Source organism: Phoca vitulina, unplaced genomic scaffold, assembly GCF_004348235.1.
Source record: "Phoca vitulina isolate PV1807 unplaced genomic scaffold, GSC_HSeal_1.0 scaffold15, whole genome shotgun sequence".
NCBI classification, from domain to species: Eukaryota; Metazoa; Chordata; class Mammalia; order Carnivora; family Phocidae; genus Phoca; species Phoca vitulina.
In genome coordinates, this window is record NW_022589718.1 from 3,826,570 (window position 1) to 3,848,484 (window position 21,915).

At 38.6% G+C, this 21,915-nt stretch overlaps 1 protein-coding gene across 4 annotated transcripts in view; it reads left to right on the plus strand.

Moving 5' to 3' along the window:
• Positions 1 to 21,617, plus strand: part of ZMAT4 (zinc finger matrin-type 4) — a 353,920-nt gene extending 332,303 nt beyond the window's left edge. For all 4 annotated transcript variants that reach the window (XM_032413353.1, XM_032413355.1, XM_032413354.1 and 1 more), the window contains one exon: positions 16,677 to 21,617. In XM_032413353.1, the coding sequence (XP_032269244.1) occupies positions 16,677 to 16,692 (16 nt within the window). In that variant the 3' untranslated portion in view covers positions 16,693 to 21,617. The remainder of the gene's footprint in view (positions 1 to 16,676) is intronic.
• Positions 21,618 to 21,915: the final 298 nt, after the last annotated feature.

Consider the following 21,915-nt stretch of genomic DNA (forward strand, 5'->3'; position numbering starts at 1 on the left):
CCAAAACCAGATAGACACTAAAAAAAGAGAAACCTATAGTCCAATATCTCTGATGAACATAGATGCAAAAATCCCCAACAAAATACTAGCAAACCAAATCCAGCAATACATTAAAAAAATCATTCACCACAATCAAGTGGGATTTATTCAAAGGATACAAGGGTGGTTCAATATTTGCAAATCAATCAACATGATACATCACATTAATAAGAGAAAGGACATAAGACCATATGATTATCTCACTAGATGCAGAAAAATCTTTTGACAAAGTACAACAGATATTCATGATAAAAACTTTCAACAAAGTAGAATTAGAAGGAACATACCTCAATTAATAAAGGCCATAAATGAAAAACCCACAGCTAACATCATACTCAATGATAAAAAATTAAGAGCTTTTCCTCTAACATCAGGAATAAGACAAGGATGTCCACTCTCACCACTTTTATTCAACATAGTACTGGAAGTCTTAGCCACAGCAATGAGACAAGAAAAAGAAATAAAAGGCATCCAAATTGGTAAAGAAGTAAAACTTTCACTATTTGCAGATGACGTGATACTATGCAGAGAAAACCCTAAGACACTACCACAAATTACTAGAACTGATGAATGAATTCAGTAAAGTCACAGGACACAAAATCAATATACAGAAATCTGTTACATTTTTATACTCTCATAATGAAGTAGCAGAAAGATAAATTAAAAAAAAACCCATTTGCAATTGTATCACAAAGAATAACATACCTAGGAATAAATTTAACGAAGGAGGTGAAAGTCCTGTATTCCAAAAACTATAAAACACTGATGAAAGAAATTGAAGATGGCATAAACAAAAGGAGAAATATTCCATGCTCATGAATTAAGAGAACCAATATTGTTAAAATGTCTGTACCACCCAAAGCAATCTACAGATTTAAAGCAATCTCTATCAAAACGTGAACATTTTTCACAGAACTAGAACAATAATCCTAAAATTTGTATGGAACCACAAAAGACCCCAAATAGCCAAAGTAATATTGAAAAAGAAGAACAAAACTTGAGGTACCACAATCCCAGATCTCAAGATATACTACAAAGCTGTAGTAATCAAAACAGTATGGCACTGGCACAAAAATAGACACCTAAATCAGTATAACAGAATAGAAGGCCCAGAAATAAGCCCACACATCTATGATTAATTAGTCTACAATAAAGGAGTCAAGAATATACAATGGGAAAAAGCCTTGTCAACAAACGACTTTGGGAAAATTGGACAGCTACCTGCAAAAGAATAAAACTGGACCACTTTTTTATGTCATACATAAAAATAAACTCAAAATAGATTAAAGACATAAATGTGAGACTTGAAACCATAAAAATCCCAGAAGAAAACGTAGACGGTAATGACTTTGATATCAGCCATAGAAACAATATTTTACATATGTCTTCTTTGGCAAGGGAAACAAAAGCAAAATTAAACTATTTGGACTATACCAAAATGAAAAGCTTTTGCACAGCAAAGGAGACCATCAACTAAACAAAAAGGCAACCTACTGAATGTGAAAAGGTATTTGCAAATGATATATCTGATAAGGGGTTAATATCCAAAATATATAGAGAACGTATACATCAACACCAAAAAAAAAAAAAAATCCAATTAAAAATGTGCAGAGGACATGAATATACCTTTTTATAAAGAAGACATACAGATGTCCAACAGATACATGAAAACATGCTCAACATCACTAATCATCAGGGAAATGCAAATCAAAACAACAATGAGATATCACCTCACACCTATCAGAATGGCTAAAATGAAAAACACAGGAACAATAACATAACAAGAGCAAGTGTTGGTGAGGATGTAGAGAAAAAGGAACCCTTGTTCACTGTTAGTGGGCATGTAAACTGGTGCAGCTGCTGTGGAAAACAGTGTGGAGTTTCCTGAAGAAATTAAAAATAAAAATACCATAGATGATGGATAAAGAAGATATGGTGTGTGTGTATATATATCTGTATATATATACACACACAATGGAATATTATTCAGCCATGGAAATGGATGAAATCTTTTCATTTGCAACAACATGGGTGGATTTAGAGGGTATAATGCTAAACAAGTGAAATGAGTCAGTCAAAGACAAATATTATATGCTTTTACTCATATGTGGAATTTAAGAAACAAATTAAATGAACAAATAAAAGAAAGAGACAAACAAAAAATATAGAGAATAAACTGGTGGTTTCCAGAAGGGAGGTGGGTGAAAAAATCGATGAATAGGTGAAAGGGATTAAGAGTACACTTATCATCAGGGGTGCATGGGTGGCTCAGTTGGTTAATCATCAGACTCTTGGTTTCAGCTCAGGTCATGATCTCAGCGTTGTGAGATCGAGGAGCCCATGTCAGTCTCCATGCTCGGTGTGGGGTCTGCTTGGGATTCTCTCTCTCCTTCGACCTCCCCCTCTGTGTGCACTCTCTCTCTAAAATAAATAAATAGGAGAAAAGATGGCAGAGGAATAGGGGACCCTATTGCAACCGGTCCCCAGAATTGAGCTGGATATCTACCAGACCACTCTGAACACCCACGAAATCAGCTTGAGATGTGAGAAGATAGATCTGGATCTCTACAAACAGAATATCGCAGGTGGTTGGTTTAGAGGTATGAAGCGGGGAGCCATGACTCCGTGGGCACATATCGGAGGATAAACAGAAGGGGGAGGAAGCTGAGCCATCGGGATTCTACACTGCCAGCGAGTGATAGCCTCCCGCGCTGGGGATGGGGCACAGACTTGCAGACCGGTAGTGGCAGGGAAATGACTTTAGGGCAGCCCCCCGGACAGAAACCTGAAGCGGCAGGGCCATGCGTTTGAACTGGGGGCGGCTGGCAGTTTTAGAAGCACAAATGGCAGAGACGTGCCCCAACCTGGAGGCGAGGACTGGGAGCGCTGCTGAGGGGCGCACAACCCAGGACTAAAGTTTATAGCAGCACAGACAGAAACAGAGATAGTGCGACCTGGAGAGCTCACTGAAGAACAGACTGCAGTCTCTCTGCTCTGAGGCAGAGGGTTGGAAACAGTCTCTTCTGCTCTGACTCTTGGAAGAGATGAGGAAAGCCACCAGGGAAAACATCCAGAGAACAAAAGCCCCCCAAACCTGGTTTTCACTGAGCCCATCCCCTGCCACAGAGGGCAGGGCAACTCTGCCCAAACAGGGTTGCCTGAGTAACAGCATGGCAGGCCCCTTTCCCAGAAGGCAGGCTGAGAAAACAAGAGTCCAGCAACCCTAAGATCCCTAGAAAGCAGGTGCATCTTGCTTGGGTTGTGGTGAATAATTTGCACTCTATACATTCCCTCAACCACCCCTCAAAAGAATGACTAGGAGGAGGAACCCCCAAAATAGGAAAGACTCAGAGACTATGACTTATGCCACAGATTTACAAATGGATTCAGATATAACCAAGATGTCGGAGATGGAATTCAGGCTGGAAATTGTGAAGACAATAGCTAGAATGGAGAAATCAATTAATGGCAACATAGAGTCTCTAAGGGCAGAAATGAAAGCTGAATTGGCAGAACTTAAAAATGCTATCAATGAGATCCAATCTAATCTAGATAATCTAACAGCTAGGGTAAGCGAGGCAGAAGAACGAATTAGTGACCTAGAAGACCAATTAATAGAAAGGGAAAAGAGGAGGCCAGGGAAAAACAACTCAGAATCCATGAAAATAGAATCAGAGAAATAAGTGACGCCATGAAACGTTCCAATGTCTGAATTATTGGAATCCCTGAGGGGGTAGAGAGAGAGAAAGGACTAGAAGATATATATCTTGAGCAAATCGTAGCTGAGAACTTCCCTAATCTGGGGAATGAATCAAACATTTGTGTCCTAGAGGCAGAGAGGACCCCTCCCAAGATCAAGGAAAACAGGCCAACACCCCAGCATGTAATAGTAAAACTCGCAAATCTTAGAACCAAGGAAACCATCTTAAGGGCAGTTAGGGGGAAGAGATTCCTTACATACAGAGGGAGGAACATCAGAAAAACGTCAGACCTATCCACAGAGACCTGGCAAGCCAGAAAGGCCTGGCAAAACATATTCAGGGTACTAAACGAGAAGAACATGCAGCCAAGAATATTTTATCCAGCAAGGCTGTCATTTAGAATGGATGGAGAGATGCAGAGCTTCCAAAACCGGCAGAAACGGAAAGAATATGTGACCACTAAGATGGCCCTGCAAGAAATATTAAGGGGGGTTCTATAAAAGGAGAAAGACCCCAAGAGTAATATAGAAAAGGAATTTACAGGGATAATCTATAAAAACAATGTCTTCACAGGCAACATGATGACAATTAATTCATATCTTTCAATAATCACTCTCAACGTGAATGGCCCAAATGTTCCCATAAAACAGCACAGAGTTGCAGATTGGATAAAAAGACAGGACCCATCCATATGCTGTCTACAAGAGACTGATTCTGAACCTAAAGATACATCCAGACTGAAAGTGAAGGGATGGCGATCCATCTTCCATGCCAACAACGGACCTCAAAAGAAAGCTGGGGTAGCAATTCTTAGACAAATTAGATTTTAAACTAAAGACTGTAGTTAGAGACACAGAAGGACACTATATCATTCTTAAAGGGTCTATCCAACAAGAAGATCTAACAATTGTAAATATCTATGCCCCCAACATGGGAGCAGCCATCTACATAAGCCAACTGTTAACCAAAATAAAGAGTCATATTGATAACAATACGTTAATTGTAGGAGACCTCAATACTCCGCTCTCAGCAATGGACAGATCATCTAAGCAGAAAATCAACAAAGAAACAAGAGCTTTGAATGACATACTGGACCAGATGGACCTCATAGATATATACAGAACATTCCACCCTAAAACAACAGAATACTCATTCTTCTCAGGAGCACATGGAACTTTCTCCAGAATAGACCATATACTGGGTCACAAATCAGGTCTCAACCGATACCAAAAGATTGAGATTATTCCCTGCATATTCTCAGACCACAATGCTCTAAAACTGGAACTCAATCACAAGAAAAAAATTGGCAGAAATTCGAACACTTGGAATCTAAAGACCACTCTGCTCAAGAATGTTTGGGTCAACCAGGAAATCAAAGAAGAACTTAAACAATTCATGGAAACCAATAAGAACAAAAACACATCGGTCCAAAACCTATGGGATACTGCAAAGGCGGTCCTAAGGGGGAAATACATAGCCATCCAAGCCTCACTCAAAAAAATAGAAAAATCCCAAATTCACCAACTAACTCTACACCTTAAGGAACTAGAGAGAAAGCAACAAACAATGCCTAAGCCATGCATTAGAAGAGAAATAATTAAGATTAGAGCAGAGATCAATGAATTAGAAACCAGAAACACAGTAGATCAGATCAACAAAACTAGAAACTGGTTCTTTGAAAGAATTAATGAGATCGATAAACCACGGGCCAGGCTTATCCAAAAGAAATGACAAAGGACCCAAATTAATAAAATTGTAAATGGAAAGGGAGAGATCAGGACTAACACCAGAGAAATACAAACAATGATTAGAAATTATTATCAACAACTATATGCCAATAAGCTGAGCAACCTGGATGAAATGGATGCCTCCCTGGAAACCTGTAAACTCCCAAGACTGAAATGGGAAGAAATTGACAATTGAATAGGCCAATAACCAGTAATGAGATTGAAGCAGTGATCAAAAACCTTCCAAGAAGCAAGAGTCCGGGGCCTGATGGATTCCCTGGAGAATTCTACCAAACATTCAAAGAAGAAATAATACCTATTCTCCTGAAGCTGTTTCAAAACAAACAGAAACAGAAGGAAAGCTTCCAGACTCATTCTATTAGGCCAGCATTACCTTAGTCCCCAAACCAGGCAAATACCCCATCAAAAAGAATTTCAGAACGATATCTCTGATGAATATGGATTCCAAAATCCTCAACAAAATCCTAGCTAATAGGATCCAATGATACATTAAATAGGTCATTCACCACAACCAAGTGGGATTTATCCCTGGGATGCAAGGGTGCTTCAACATTCATAAATCAATCAATCAGTGTAATAGAACACATTAATAAGAGGAGAGAGAAGAACCATATGGTCCTCTCAATTGATGCAGAAAAAGCATTTGACAAAATACAGCATCCTTTCCTGATTAAAACTCTTCAGAGTATAGGGATAGAGGGAACATTCCTCAAGTTCATAAAATCCATCTATGAAGAACCCACAGTGAATATCATCCTCAATGGGGAAAAGCTGAGAGCCTTTCCCTTAAGATCAGGAACACATCAAGGATGCCCACTCTCACCACTATTGTTCAACATAGTACTAGAAGTCCTAGCAACAGCAATCAGACAACAAAAGAAAATAAAATGTATTCAAATTGGCAAAGAAGTCAAACTCTCACTTTTCACAGATGACATGATTCTTTATGTGGAAAATCCAAAAGACTCCACCCCCAAATTACTAGAACTCATACAACAATTCAGTAATGTGGCAGGATACAAAATCAATGCACAGAAATCAGTTGCTTTCTTATACACTAACAAGGCAACTGTAGAAAGAGAAATTAGAGAATTGATTCCATTTACAATAGTGCAAAAAACCATAAGATACCTCGGAATAAACCTAACCAAAGAGGTAAAGGATCTATACTCTAGGAACTACAGAACAGTCATGAAAGAAATTGAAGAAGATGCAAAAAGATGGAAAAACATTCCATGCTCATGGATCAGAAGAATAAACATTGTTAAAATGTCTATGCTACCCAGAGCAACCTATACCTTCAATGCCATCCCGATCAAAATTCCAATGACATTTTTCAAAGTGCTGGAACAAACAATCCTAAAATTTGTATGGAATCAGAAAAGACCCCGAATTGCCAAGGAAATGTTGAAAAAGAAAAACAAAGCTGGGGGCATCACGTTGTCAGATTTCAAGCTATATTACAAAGCTGTGATCACCAAGACAGCATGGTACTGGCACAAAAACAGACATATAGACCAATGGAACAGAATAGAGAACCCAGATATGGACCCTCAACTCTATGGTCAAATAATCTTCGACAAAGCAGGAAAAAATATGCAATGGAAAAAGACAGTCTTTTCAATAAATGGTGCTGGGAAAATTGGACAGCCACATGCAGAAGAATGAAACTTGACCATTCTCTAACACCATACACAAAGATAAACTCAAAATGGATGAAAGACCTCAATGTGAGACAGGAATCCATCAAAATCCTAGAGGAGAACATAGGCAGTAACGTCTTTGACATCGGCCACAGCAACTTCTTTCAAGATACATCTCCAAAGCCTAGTGAAACAAAAGCAAAAATGAACATTTGGGACTTCATCAAGATAAAAATCTTCTGCACAGCAAAGGAAACAGTCAACAAAACAAAGAGGCAACCTACAGAATGGGAGAAGATATTTGCACATGACACTACAGATGAAGGGCTGGTATCCAAGATCTATAAAGAACTTCTCAAACTCAACACCCCAAAAACAAGTCAAAAAATGGGCAAAAGACCATACAAATGGTTCTCCAAAGAAGACATACAAATGGTTAACAGACACATGAAAAAATGTTCATCATCATTAGCCATCAGGGAAATTCAAATCAAAACCACACCAAAATTCCACCTTACACCAGTTAGAATGGCAAAAATTGACAAGGCAAGAAACAACAAATGTTGGAGAGGTTCTGGAGAAAGGGGAACCCTCTTACACTATTGGTGGGAATGCAAGTTGGTACAGCCACTTTGGAAAACAGTGTGGAGGTGCCTCAGAAAATTAAAAATAGAGCTACCCTATGACCCAGCAATTGCACTCCTGGGTATTTACCCCAAAGACACAGATGTAGTGAAAAGAAGGGCCATATGCACCCCAATGTTCATAGCAACAATGTCCACAATAGCCAAATTGTGGAAAGAGCCGAGATGCCCTTCAACAGATGAATGGATAAAGAAGATGTGGTCCATATATACAGTGGAATATTACTCAGCCATCAGAAAGGATGAATACCCAACTTTTGCATCAACATGGATGGGACTGGAGGAGATTATGCTAAGTGAAAGAAGTCAAGCAGAGAAAGTCAATTATCATATGGTTTCACTTATTTGTGGAACATAAGGAATAGCATGGAGGACATTAGGAGAAGGAAGGGAAAAATGAAGGGGGGAAGATCGGAGGGAGAGATGAACCATGAGAGACTGGACTCTGAGAAACAAACTGAGGATTTTAGAGGGGAGGGGCGTGGGGGGATGTGTTAACCTGGTGATGGGTATTAAGGAGGGCATGTACTGCATGGAGCACTGGGTGTTATATGAAAACAATGAATCGTGGATCACTACATCAAAAACTAATGATGTATTGTATGGTGATTAACATAACATAATAAAATAAAATATAAAAAATAAATAAAATCTTTAAAAAGAAAGAGTACACTTATCATGATGAGCACTGAGTAATGTATAGAATTGTTGAATCGTTATGTTGTACACCTGAAACTAATATACCAATATATGTTAATTATACTTGAATTATATATACATACATATATATACATAATATATGCAATTGTATATGTATGTATAAATATACATAAAAGAACATATAAAGGAACTATGGTTTATATTTGAAAGCATATCAGATACTTTTGGTGTTTCTAGACCAGCACTGTCCAATAGAACCCCCTGTGATGATGGAAATGATTTGTCTCTATTTTATACAATGTACTAGCCACTAGCCACATGTGGCTATGGAGTACTTAAAATATGGCCAGTGTGACTGAGGAACTGAAATTTTAATTGTATTTAATTTTAATTATCTTACATTTAAATGGCCACATGTAGCTACTGGGTAAGATAGTGGACAGTACAGTCTGGACCATTTTAGCCTCTTTTTTTGGCAGGAGGGAACATTGTGCACGCATCAAATATTAGCATTCATCCTTCCCCCACTATCTTTGTGTTGTATGCCACTGGAAACATGTAGAACCAGAGCTTCCCTTGGGTTCCAGAAACCATATCTTACTTCAACACCCTGTCTCTCTTTCTGCCAATTACATAAGACACAGTAATCTAATGAGCCTAAAGCAGGGGCCCATGGAGCAGAGTAATACTAGTACTAGTAATGATAATAAGAGACAACATTGATTTGTTGTTCCATATGGACGAGGTACATCATACTTCTATGTGTACTAACTTATTTGAACTTCATAGCAGCCTGTGGGATTTGAGGTCTGGCATTTGATGGTAGAGCTCCTTCTCTGACAACTTCAGTGTCCAGAGTTTTTACTGGGACTCTGTTACTTATGATAAATGATAGATTAAATCCTTGGCCACATGACTGGCCATCTTCAGCCCCTCCTCCCCTCTACAGAGATCATGATGTCATTTGGCTCAAAGCCTCAACCCACTAATCACATGGTGGATCTTTCCAGCATGGCCAGTCTCCATCTTGAAATTATGTAGGGACTCACTATGAGTCACCTCATTAGCATAAGCTGTCAGGGCCCACTATGAATAACAAAGGCACTCCTGTCATTTTATTGCTGTCCTTCTTCCTGTGCAAAAGCTTTTTAGTTTGATGTAGTCCTAATTGTTTATTTTTGCTTTTGTTTCCCTTGCTCTGAGGAGACAGAGCCAGAAAAAAGTTTCTATGGCTGATGTCAAAGAGATTACTGCCTAGGTTTTCTTCTGGGAGTTTTATGGTTTCAGGCACCACATTTAAGCCTTTAATCCATTTTGAGTTTATTTTTATGTATGGAGTAAGAAGGTGGTCCAGTGTCACTCTTGCAGGTAGCTGTCCAGTTTTCCCAACACTATTTATTTACTGTATATTCTTGCTTCCTTTGCTATAGATTAATTGACCATAACAATATGGGTTTATTTCTGGGCTCTCTATTCTGTTCCATTTATCTATGTGTCTATTTTTGTGCTAATACCATACGTACTATGTTGATGACTACAGCTTTGTAATGTATCTTGAAACCTGAAATGGTGACCCCTCCAGCTTTGTTCTTCCCCATTGTATGCTATCACCTCCTTTATCATAGATGAATTGACTATACTTTATGGTGAGAGAAGGTAACTATTTGTATCATGGTGAGCATTTCATGATGTATATATTGTCCACCTGGATCTAATATAATATTGTATGTCAATTATATTTTACTTAAAAATAAATAAATAAATAAATAAGTACACACAGGGAAAAAAGCCAAACGTCACTTCGTGTATGTTAAAAACAAAAACCAAAACCAAAAAGTAAAGACACTCCTAACAATTGGGAAATTCCAAGGGCTTATCTCCACCCCAGGAACCTGGGACAAAAAAAAACAAATTCTTTATTATGTAATGGCTACCTCAGAAATTTCCTTTCAAGTGATTAAGAGTAAGGATAAGGACAGAAGAATCTCTAAATTTTTTGTAGTAACTGGACATATTCACAGATACTATCTCATTTAATCCTCATGACACTCCCGTGTGGAAGATACTATTGACGTCTTTGTTTTTTGGATGGATAAGCTGACACTAAATAAAGTTAAAAACTTGGTACATAAATATCCAACTAGTGATAACAGGTGTTGGAGTTTAAAATCAAGTTTTCTAACTTTAAATTGGAAGCCCTTTGAATCTATAAGAATAGTAGACAGAGATAAGAATAGAGATGCTTTGAATTCTTAGTTACTTTTCTTTTCTGTAAATGAAGGCTGGAAGTGGATTTGCCCAAGATATAGGACAGGGAACTGAGGAATGTGAGTATCTGGGTATTAGGCTTCTTCCCAATGTGCCAACTGATTCCTTTTCTGGCCTCTTGTGTTTATTTGGAGAAGGTTATGCATTGATTCTGTGTCAGGCCTTATTGCAAGCATTGAAAATACAGAAATCAAGTCCCAGGCTTCTTTGGAGGGAGGACAGACAGTAAGCAAAAGATGGCAATATGATGTGGTTAGAGAAACAGTAGAGGAAAGCACTTAGAATGGGCCCTAACTGAGACAGGCTAGGGAAAAGGGCATCAGGAAGAATTTCCTGCAGGAGACAAAGTAGGAGCTGAGGCTTAGAACAAACCAGGACTAACCAGGCCTCCAGATCTGTAAGTGAATGGAAAAGGGGTACTGGGTTCTCACCTAGATCTAGGAGGCTGATGGGTCCTGATGATGCCACAAAGCCTAGTGCTTTTCAGCTTCCTTGCTCTGTTTGCATCTGCCCCAGCTGTGACTAGACCCCCATTGTAGGAGGAGTGGAGTCCCCCCAGTAAGGGGGTCTGGGGTGTGAGGATGTGGACCTCAGAAATGCTAGGGTTATACAGGTGTGTCAGGGGCTCCATTGAATTTTTCATCTATAAAATGAGGACTTTGGACTTTCCTATACAACCCCTGGGGTGCTTCTGCCTCTAACATTTCATTATTTTGTGATTTTATGAAAAATGTTTTGCAAAGCAAATGAATAGTGTAAACAAGATTATAGAGAGAATATTTGCCTTCTTAAGGGAATAAATTGTTCTCAAGCACTTTAGGAGCATTCATTTGCATATAAACAATGCAAGTTCTATATAAACGGAGGAGGCTTGTTTTCTTAGGTGTTTTGGTAAGTTAATTACAAATCATTCTTGTCAGTTTTGCTAGTCTTTGTGTATTAGGAAGTGATGGACTTGCATTCATTTTAAATATTCTGTACTTTTGAATATTCACAGCTTCTTGGATGTTCATAATATCTGACTTTTCTCTGAATTAGCTTGAATTTTCTTAAATGATTTCTTTATTCAGTGGGTTATAAATATATAGGATTTGTTTTTCCCGGAAGGATTTGGAGAAATTCATCTTGCGCTACCTATATGTTAGTGGTGCCGGCTGAACTCCAGCCCACTTTCAGTCCTCTTGGTTTGGCATGGGGCTACCCAACAAAATTTACAGCAATCTGTTAAGATCCAAAGTCCTGCCTTTGCTTTTAACTCCCAGTGTCTTGTGGTCTTTCTACATCTTTCTCCCCTGCGCATTTGAGTGCTTCTCCCCTCCACCCCCACCCCACATCACTCAGACTGCATCAACTTCCACTAACAATTAACATTTTGCAAGTATTTTATTTGTCTAGACGAATTTCAAAGATTAGGGCATCATCCAGAGGTAGCACCATGCACAGAACAAATCCATTTTCCAGGTTCCATTCTCTCCACATTTCATCTTTTCTCCCACATTTTTTTTCTCTTCTCCTCTTTCTTCTCCAGCCCCCCTCATTCCCCTGCCTTTCACCATTCTCAGAAGCAAGACGCATTGCACCCCTTGTCTGAAGCATAGCAGTTTACTGATCACTTGCTGTGGCTTGGGCATTTTCTTGAGGTTTTGTTCTCTATTCCCTAGTGGCTGCTCAAAACATTCCAAATGCATTTGGTTGGGTCCAGGTAAGTTCAGGAAAGGATATTTTAAGGAAGCATGCTTCTGCTAAGAGGACTGGGAAAAGCTGGAGAAGCCCAGGGGTGAAGGATGAGCCTGTGCAAACTGTAGAAGCACATGGGAGCATGGCAGGTTCAACAACCTCAAGTAACTCTCTGTGATGGGAGTTAAGTGTGATACAGGGATCACTGACAAAAAGATGGAGCTGGAGGAGAAGACGGTGGTCTCATCACAAATGACCTTTGTGTATTACATTTTTTTCCAGTAGGTGGTGGGAACCCAGTGAAGCACTACAATACCAGTGTGATGATGCAGCAGAGCTGGTTGCAAAGATGCCAGAGAGAAGCCAAGTGGCATGTCAAGGGCCTGGAATCGGGCATGGGCCTGGGGTGCAGAGGACATGACTCATTTCAGAATGAAATAGGAGGCCAATAAGACTTGTGGCTGACTGGTTATGGGATGGAGGAGAAAAAGAAACAAGCCTGGGAAAACACTGAATTTCTGCCTTGAGCTCTTATTTGTTGGGTTAGGTAATGCAGGAAAAGAAAGAATAGAAATTAGGAGAAGCTTGATTTGGGAAATCTAGTTTAATTTGGGTTATCTGTGTCCTATGGTAATAAACTGAGCAAAGATGACAAGTCCTTGGGTATCATTCATGGCACATCTCAGGCAGTAGATTGAACACATTTGAAGTCATGACTGTTCAGCAGCATGTGTGTGGAAAGTGTCTAGAACATAGCTCCTCATCCAACAAACCTAACACATTCTGGCCACATTATTTCATAGAGGCCATGGTCCATGATTTCGTTTCTCATGTCCCTGTTAACTTGCTCTCTGGGTTTCAGACACCAGGCTTCATCACGGCTGAGGATATCCTGCTTTGTTTTTTAATTGGCTTATTGAACAGTTTAAATTCAGTGCGGGACAAACACATCAATTTTTCTCCAGCAGCCATCTCCAAACACACTGGTCAAAACATATTCCCCACCCTTCTCCCCAACCTTGATAACATCTCAGGAAGACTGCATACATTTCTGGTGATTTTCCATGGTGAAAATAGTTCAATCTTGGTAATGAAGACTGCTTTTTAGGTAAAAAGAATGAGATCTTGCCATTTGTGACAATATGGGTAGACCTAGAAGGTATTGCTAAGTGAAATAAGTCTGAAAGAAAAAGACAAATACCATATGATTTCATTTATATGTGGAATCTAAAAAACAAACAAATAAATTTTTTTTTAAAGCAGAAACAGAGCCATAAATAGAACAAACTGGTGGTTGCCAGAAGGGAGGATGGAGGGGGGATGTGCAAAATGGGTGACGGGGAGTGGGAGGTACAGGCTTCCAGGTATGGAATGAATAAGTCACAGGGATGAAAGGTAGAGCATAGTGAATCTAGTCAATGGTGTCGTAATAGTCTTGTATGGTGACAGATGGCAGCTACACTTGTGGTGAGCACAGCATGTGTAGAGTTGTTGAATCCCTAGGTTGTACACCTGAAACTAACGTAACACTGTGTGTCAGCTGTACTTCAATTACAAAAAAAAAAAAGAAGAAGAAGAAGAAGAAGTCCTTACCAGTGTACATAAGACTACTACCTCATGCCCAGTTTGGAGCACCACCCTCTCTGAAACTTCCAGGTCTGAATGGGCAAAAGGACAGCTAGTACGAAGAGAAGCCTTTTAACTTAACTGGTCCTGCAAATGTGCTTCTCATTCAGCTTGCAGTCTCAGAATGCAGACCTACCCTGCAAGGCCATTAAGTCTCTGTCTGGGAGGAGCTCCTACAGGGGCTGGAGCTCACAGAGTCACAGGGAGCCCCCCAGTTCATGGACATGGACATTTCTCTCTTTGGAAAACGGAAGGTACCCCTTCCAAATTGCTGTAAGTTTTTCTAACTGCATTTCAAGACCCAAAGAAAAGTACCTAGTGACCTTCAGTAACATTTATTTTAAGTGAAGTGGCAGCTATGTTGTATCATTTTTATGATGATATATGTCAAAAATAAAGTGAGCTCTATGAGTGTGTTTGTACATATATAATGCAGTTGAAAGTCTCTTCAAATTGAATTAAATTTCAGACTCTGAGAACAGAGACTGTCCCTCACCACAAATGGAAACTGTATAATGAATTCTTTTTTCCCTATGCCTTTCTTCAATTTTCTATTTAAAGAAATTTCTGAAAATACATGAATTATGCAGCTTATCTCTCAGATGAAAAAGAATTTTCTTCTTGGATTGGATGGCTGCATATTTATTAATAGCAGTAAAATTTTCCATGTTCTTTTGTATCAAATGGGATGCTGACTAAAATATGAAGGAGCCTTTTCAGCAATAATAAGAGTAACGGATGAATAATTATAAAAGCTATATGGAATTGAAAGACATTTTAATTTGTCATTACTTCTGTGTTCAGAAAGGATCTGAATAATTATTCTGACTATAAAAAGGATGAGTGTGATATTTTTGCTCATTATGGGATTAAGTTCTTAATATACCACTTTTACTATAAGTTAAAGAAAAAACAAACCTCGTTTAGTTTCCTCTAATGATGTAATCATAACTGAAGACTGCTCAGCTGCGTGTGTGTTTGGTCCTGTCACTGTTACAAGGAGATATGACACTTTAAACTCATTTTAATTTGAAAAGTGTTGATCTTTGCAATTTATAAAAATAAGATTATACTTGTTTGCTTCTTGAGAACTTTCAACTTTTATGTCACATTAACACACAAAAATAACAAGGACTGTAGAATTTCCTCAGGTCATGACCGGATGGAGCAGAAACTGAATATGGGATTCCAAAACAGGATTTTTCTTTTTATAACAACCATTTAAAAGTGGCTGTGCTTATCAGGGTCATTCAAAGGCAAAATTCCAAAGCAATTCTTTTTAACCTAGAAATGCATATAGTTTCCATTTTCTTCTGGTTTGCATTATACAACAACAGTCAAACTCTTATCTGCATCCTAAGAATATTCTGTGACAGCACTTATTTTGGAAAATAAAATTTTAAGATACGCTGTGTGCTTCTAGGTGAGTGACAGAGTTTTCCTTTGTAGCTTGTGAATTTTCATTTACCAGATTTCCACTACGATATTTAGCTCTTAGTGATGAAGGATAGGAGAATCTATGTGAGGATTCTAACCTGCTCCTGCACTTTTGCCCCCCCCCCCCTAAAAATATAGCTTTAAGGATAATTGTCGACTATAAGCTGAGACTGTTTTGGTAGCCTCACATGCAGCTAGAGGACATGTTCTATTCTGTGGCAGAAATTCCCTGCACGGAATGTCAACAAGCCTTTTGATTCTCATCTTTCCGAGGGCTCAGCCCCCACCCCTAAGCAGCTGTGTGAACATGTGCCATTCACTTAGCCAATTTAAGCCTCAGTGTTCTCACTGTTAAAATGGGAAGAAATGACATCCAAATTAAAGGTGGTTGTGGGGATTCAATTATAAGTAAAATCATATGCAGTTCTTGACACATAGTAGGCATGCAATAAATGGTAGTATCTTCTTATCTTAAAGAAAAACAAAACCAAAAACTTTAAGGATTAGTAACCTATTTAATTTTAATCAATACTTTTTGAGAGTAAAGCCAGAAAATATTTTTCCCATTTCTCTAACAAGGAAAATTCTGAATGAATTGAGAATGTGGTTTATAACAATAATCTGAAATCTAAATGCTATAATGTTGTTCTTCCTCCCACCAAGAGGGTTCTACAAGTCATTATATCTGAAACTTAAGGATGGGTATATGCAGTCCACCATAAATAAAAACCAATTTGTCATTTTCATCTTAAGAACTTTCAGAATGAATTTAGTGTCTGGTATGACAGGATTGAGACATATATTTTCTTGTACATACATAGAGATGGCATTGATAATTGAGTTATTATATTTACAGGTTACTTAGAATGTAAAAGATTCATCATATAAATTCAGCTTTACTTTTTTTTTTAAGATTTTATTTATGTATTTGACAGAGAAAGACACAGCGAGAGAGGGAACACAAGCAGGAGGAGTGGGAGAGGGAGAAGCAGGCTTCCCGCTGAGCAGGGAGCCTGATGTGGGACTCGATCCCAGGACCCTGGGATCATGACCTGAGCCGAAGGCAGACGCTTAATGACTGAGCCACCCAGGCGCCCCTGGCTTTACTTTAATTTGATGACTAAAGTGATGTGGGGGGAGACTGAAAGAGAGAGAGGGGGAAGGAAGGAGAGAGGAGGGTTGGAATATGTAATTATGAAAAAAGGTAAGACTGTGTTCCCTTCTGTCTTATAGCCTGAAGAATAAGTAGTGAAAACATCAATCAAGAGATGAGAAAAAAAATGTCAGGATTTCTCTCCGTGGAGAATTGCTTATCAACCACCAGAGGAGGATTCTTCCTTGAACAATGAACATTTCTTATGAGGATTCACAGATTAACATATGACTAATCTAAGTTTTGGAGAGTGAATGAGCTTTCTTTCTTTCTTTCTTTCTTTTAATTTTGTGGTAAGTTATGATATTTGGATGGATTTTTTTAATTCTTTCCTGATGATCTATTTAGCACATATTCTAAATTATAATCCTACAGCAAACAGTGAGAACATCATTCAGACTTAAAGACAGTGGGAAGATCTAAATTTTCAATTTATCCTAGATTTCTTCAACATATAATTATTCCATTAAATCCTTGATGATTGAGATGTAAAGCACCTTTATCAAGAAATACACATTATTTTTTCATCATGCTGAACATGATTGGTGGCAACATGCACAGAACCAGAACGAGTCACTACCAGTAGAAGATATATAATGGATACAAATACTACTCCTTCACCTTCAAAATTGTGAGCGAGTTTGCCATCTGAACGACAAGAATAAAGAGGGTGAATAAAGGAAGAAGCCCATCCTTTTTTTCTGATCACTCAAAGAACAGTTTCTCAAGGTTAAGCCAAGTCCTCTTTGCAAGCTGCCAAAATAATAGCTTAGGAAAAGAATTAGTTTGCCTGCATGATGATCCTCTTAGGCAAAAATGTCTTCACAGTAGTTGACCTTGATGAAATGTTTTCCCAAAGGCATCCAAGAGAAGAATTGCAAACCCCCGAATGAGAGGGAAATAAAAGAATATTTCTTATGAATTTGGCCTGAACTGTGGGCTTTGATGTGGGGTGCTGAGGATTTGCGAAGAACTGAGTAAGTTCTGAAGAAATGACAGCCTTGGGTATGGAGAGTCCTCTCTATTCCCCTGTTCCTCACTGAAGTCCTTTTGCTGAGCCAAGTTTCAGTCACTTTGGAAAGAACACCACTGGCCAGTATGACAGACTGGAAAACTGTTCCTCTCTGATGGGGAATGCCTCTGAGTGTAACTTCTAAAGCTTTCTCTGGGTTCAAGTCTTCGCGGTGACTGGATCTGGTGTGTGCAGAGCCAGACATTTACCTCCTCTCCACACTGTTTCTCAGTGCTCTGCCTGCTGTCGCCCTTTGTACATTGTGACCACAGGCAATTGATCTCCTGGTGTCAGGATTTTCTGGACATCCCTTGTTTTTCCACAGAGAGCTGAGGTGGTTACAACTCAGTGAGCAATAAACGAAATGACTTAGAAATGCACAGTGTTGTTATGAAGGTGTTTGGAATTTGGCACCACTCTCTTGAGGGGGCCTACTCAGGAGGGACCAGGGCTGCTGGCTTCTGCGCCGACAGAGAGACGCGGCTGCACCAGCCACGTTCTGTCCCATGGGAAGGAAGGGGGGTTTGATGGCAAGCAATCTGTCTTGCTGTTTTGGAAAGCACACAACAGAGCTACAAACCTGCAACGATGACTTTTCTTCCCATGTGTGAAATAATGCTTTATTTGTCAATTCCGCTGTAAAATACGCACTGTCCAAGTATAAAAACAAATGAAAAAAACCCAAAAAACAAAAACAAACACAAACAAAAAAAAACTTTGTTTCTGTTTGTGTGTAGTGAGTGAGCTCATACTCTCAAGTGTTTTGTTTTGTTTTGTTTTTTAATAACCTGATATAGTTGAGCCTGTGAACATAGATCTCTTGCTTTACAGAGAGGCTATGCCAAACCCTTTACAGATAAGCTTCCAGGTATAATAATCAGATCATTTCAGAATTCCTCATCTAAATACCGTTGCTCCTTGGCAACCTGCCAAGTGAAAGTGAATATCCTGCCAGAGATTTTGCTTGTTTGTTTTCAAATTTCTTTTTTTATTTTTGCATAAATAAGGGAAATGATTGTTCCAATGTACCACGGAGTTGACATATTAAGTCTTAAACAAGAAGAGCCAATGAATGTTATTTATATTTGGGGAAGTCTTAGATGGAGACACCTTTGCTCAGAAAGCTAGCTGTTTGTTCTGTTCTTATTTATTAGTAGTAGCAATAGTAGTATTAGTATGGTTATATTTGTTTAATTAGATCATGTCTTATGTTCCAATTCATTATGGAACCGATGGAAGTGAGATGTAAGGTAAGTATTTTCAAATAGCCAAATTAATTCTGGCATAGAGGAACAGACCCATGGGACCTGGCTGTGGTGGAGCTGCTCAGGTAGGGCCACCTGATGACAGCAGAGACTCCCAGAGAGATAAGAATGAGTCCTGGGATTTCCCATAAAACCTCAGTTCAAGGGACCTAGAAGGGAACCCTATCTATTTGAAAGAAACTGTCCAAATTATCAATACATAAAGTATTTTCACTGTTCCAGAGTACTTGGAGTCATGGCAACTAAAGTAACCAACTACTGACGTTTGAAGTTTTGCTCCAATGAGGGAAAAATGACACAAAATTAACATAAGCAGAAGCCTAATGGCATCCTTATATTAGAATATTTTTTTTCTTTGTATTTAAAAGGATACTTGCTAAGTGGTTGAAATCATCTCTGTCTTCGTATACAGACAAAATACTCCTACAGACCTGGTCATGCAACTCGCTTAACTTTTCAAAGAGTTTTTCTTCTTCAAGTAAGAGGTAAGCTTCTGGCCAGCACCGGCACCAGTGGCCACGAATGCCATGGGAGTGAAACCCAAATTAATGAGTTTTCATCATATATCAACTCCGCAGCCCAGTGCACTAACAAATACCATTATAAAACAATCTGCTAAGTAGAGAGGACCACGGTGATCTCTTTTGCTGATAAAAATAGTAATAAAACTCTAATCTGCAATTGCTTGACCACAAAGACCAATATAGGATTTGTTTTTCATTTGCCTCTCAGATGACATATAATGTAAATAGGAACTGCAAGAGTCTTTATACCTTTCTACTGAATTGAGTTAATTAGACTATTCAGACCAAGAGAAGAAGAATATGAGACAGATGAAAAATGCTAATACTCCCAGAGGCAAACTTGAGCCTGGGGTGGGGGGGAGGGGCTGTGGCCACACCTCTTCCAAAGCTGATCTTTGAGTGAGCTGTTACTGACAAGTCACTGTGAGCACAGCATATTCAAACTCCAATAACAAACTTTCTATACTGTCAGAAATAACCGCCCTCTCTACATTCCATCCAAGCTAAATATTCATTGATTGTTTGACCAGCTTGTTGTTCTTTTGTGACCAGAATGAGAAGGGTTTGATCAACATATTACTATGGGGACAGATTGTTTTTTCTTTTTTTGGCTTCTTACCTAGTTTATTCATACTAAAGTCATGCTAAACTACCTCATAGGTTTGTGGTGTGGATTAGCTAATTAATAAACGTCAAGTGCTTAAAAATACAAATCTCTATATAAATGCTGCCTTAGTTGGCTTTCTAGTTTAAGATATGCATGTCAAATTATATATTTCATTGTAATATTCATGTTGGTAAATTTGTCTTTAAATTTAATATACAAATATCTTGATGTAAAAGGAAACTCTGAGAGCCCCAGCATGGACTCAAACTCAAGTGTGGCAAATGTAGCACCTAAGGAAACAAAAAGCACCTAGAAGCCAAAACCAAAATATTTTCTTAAGCAGATTTTAAAGCAGGCCTTCTCCAAGGTTGGGGGTGGGGGCGGTCAACACTGGTTTTAAAGAGTGTATTAAGTAATTTTGTATTATGATAGTTAAAATGCAACAATTATCAGTGACTTATATGTAAAAATTAATTAGAGTGGGTTTAAGGTTATGCTTATGATAACATGTTGAGTAAAACATAGAGGGAAGAGTCATAACTAGTCCACATGTTTCTGAATACCTAAAGAGAGGTTGTTCGGATGGATATCTGCTTTGATTTGTATCTTCCTAGAAAAACTCTGAACACTGTCTTTTTGAAAGGGTACAGCCTAAACAGAAAGGAAGGGAATTAATATCTCACCATTTCTGTTTCTTAGTAACATCATCTGCAGGGTCTACCGCAACTATTTAAAAACTAACTTTACTGCGGCTCTACTTTGTTGCCATTTTTCCCCTGTATGATTAATTACTCCTTAGCCACTATTCTGAGTAGCAGTTTTATTTGCTAATTTCAAATGTCTCAACTGAATTAGCAATTCATTCTGACCTTTAAAAACCACATTCTATAATCTTCAAATTATATGAGTGAAGGAAAAAAAAATCCTATTTTACCTGTCCCCCCCACCTCCAACTATCACTGACAGGTTACATTGTCTCTGAAGAACGGTCTAACTATTATTATGGGTCAAATGTTGACATCATCTGCGGTTGTTTGAAGTCCAGCTCAAATTGCCTCATTGCACAGGTGGGCACTAGGCTCTGCAGAGGCTGTTTCAACTTCAGAATGTTTAAGTAATGTACAAATGTAGGACATTTGGCTGCTAAATTTATTCCTTTTTTTAATTAAAGAAATAAAAGTGAAATTGATACGCACAATAATGAATTGCGTCTTGCATCCTTGCTATTTTCTTAGCACATTTTCTACTCGAATTGTTACTCTTCAAATGATTAAGAGTCTGACTGTCAGACTACCAGTGATGGTAAGATAAGGTTTCTTGTGGTGGTCAACTTAGTGACCACGTATTCTGCTTTGAAATCAAATGTTTTACTGTATATTTTATATTTCTTGAAGTTGTCTTCACAGCTAAGAGTAAGGGTTAATCAGTGTGCATAACAACATTAGTGTTAATCATTTTATTACTGAGAGTCCAAAGAGTCGCCATGTTGGGTCAACCCCATGTCCTATCAGTCCACTAATCTGGCTGTAAATCATCTCCAAGAAGCTCAGAATGGGAGGATGGGATTAGCCTCCCTAATATTAGTTCCAAGGAAATTATTAATGTTGCATATGTATAATAAGCAAGGTAGTAGGGATCTTCCTCTATTTTATAAAAATATAATCTCCTCGGTTGAGCGTGAGAAGAATGGAATGAATGGCAGTCATCACGGAAGGAAGGCAATCTACAGAGCTCTTATTCTAGACAGAACTGTCAGAACATCAGAGAGCACACCTTGAAGAGAAAAGATAATCTCTGTCCTCTACGTGTCCAGTTGGCTTCCGGAGTAAGAATAAGTGGTTCAAGTTTTCCCTCCTTTCTTCTGAATTAATTCTTCTTGTCACTAATTAGATTGATTTTGTGGCTGTCATG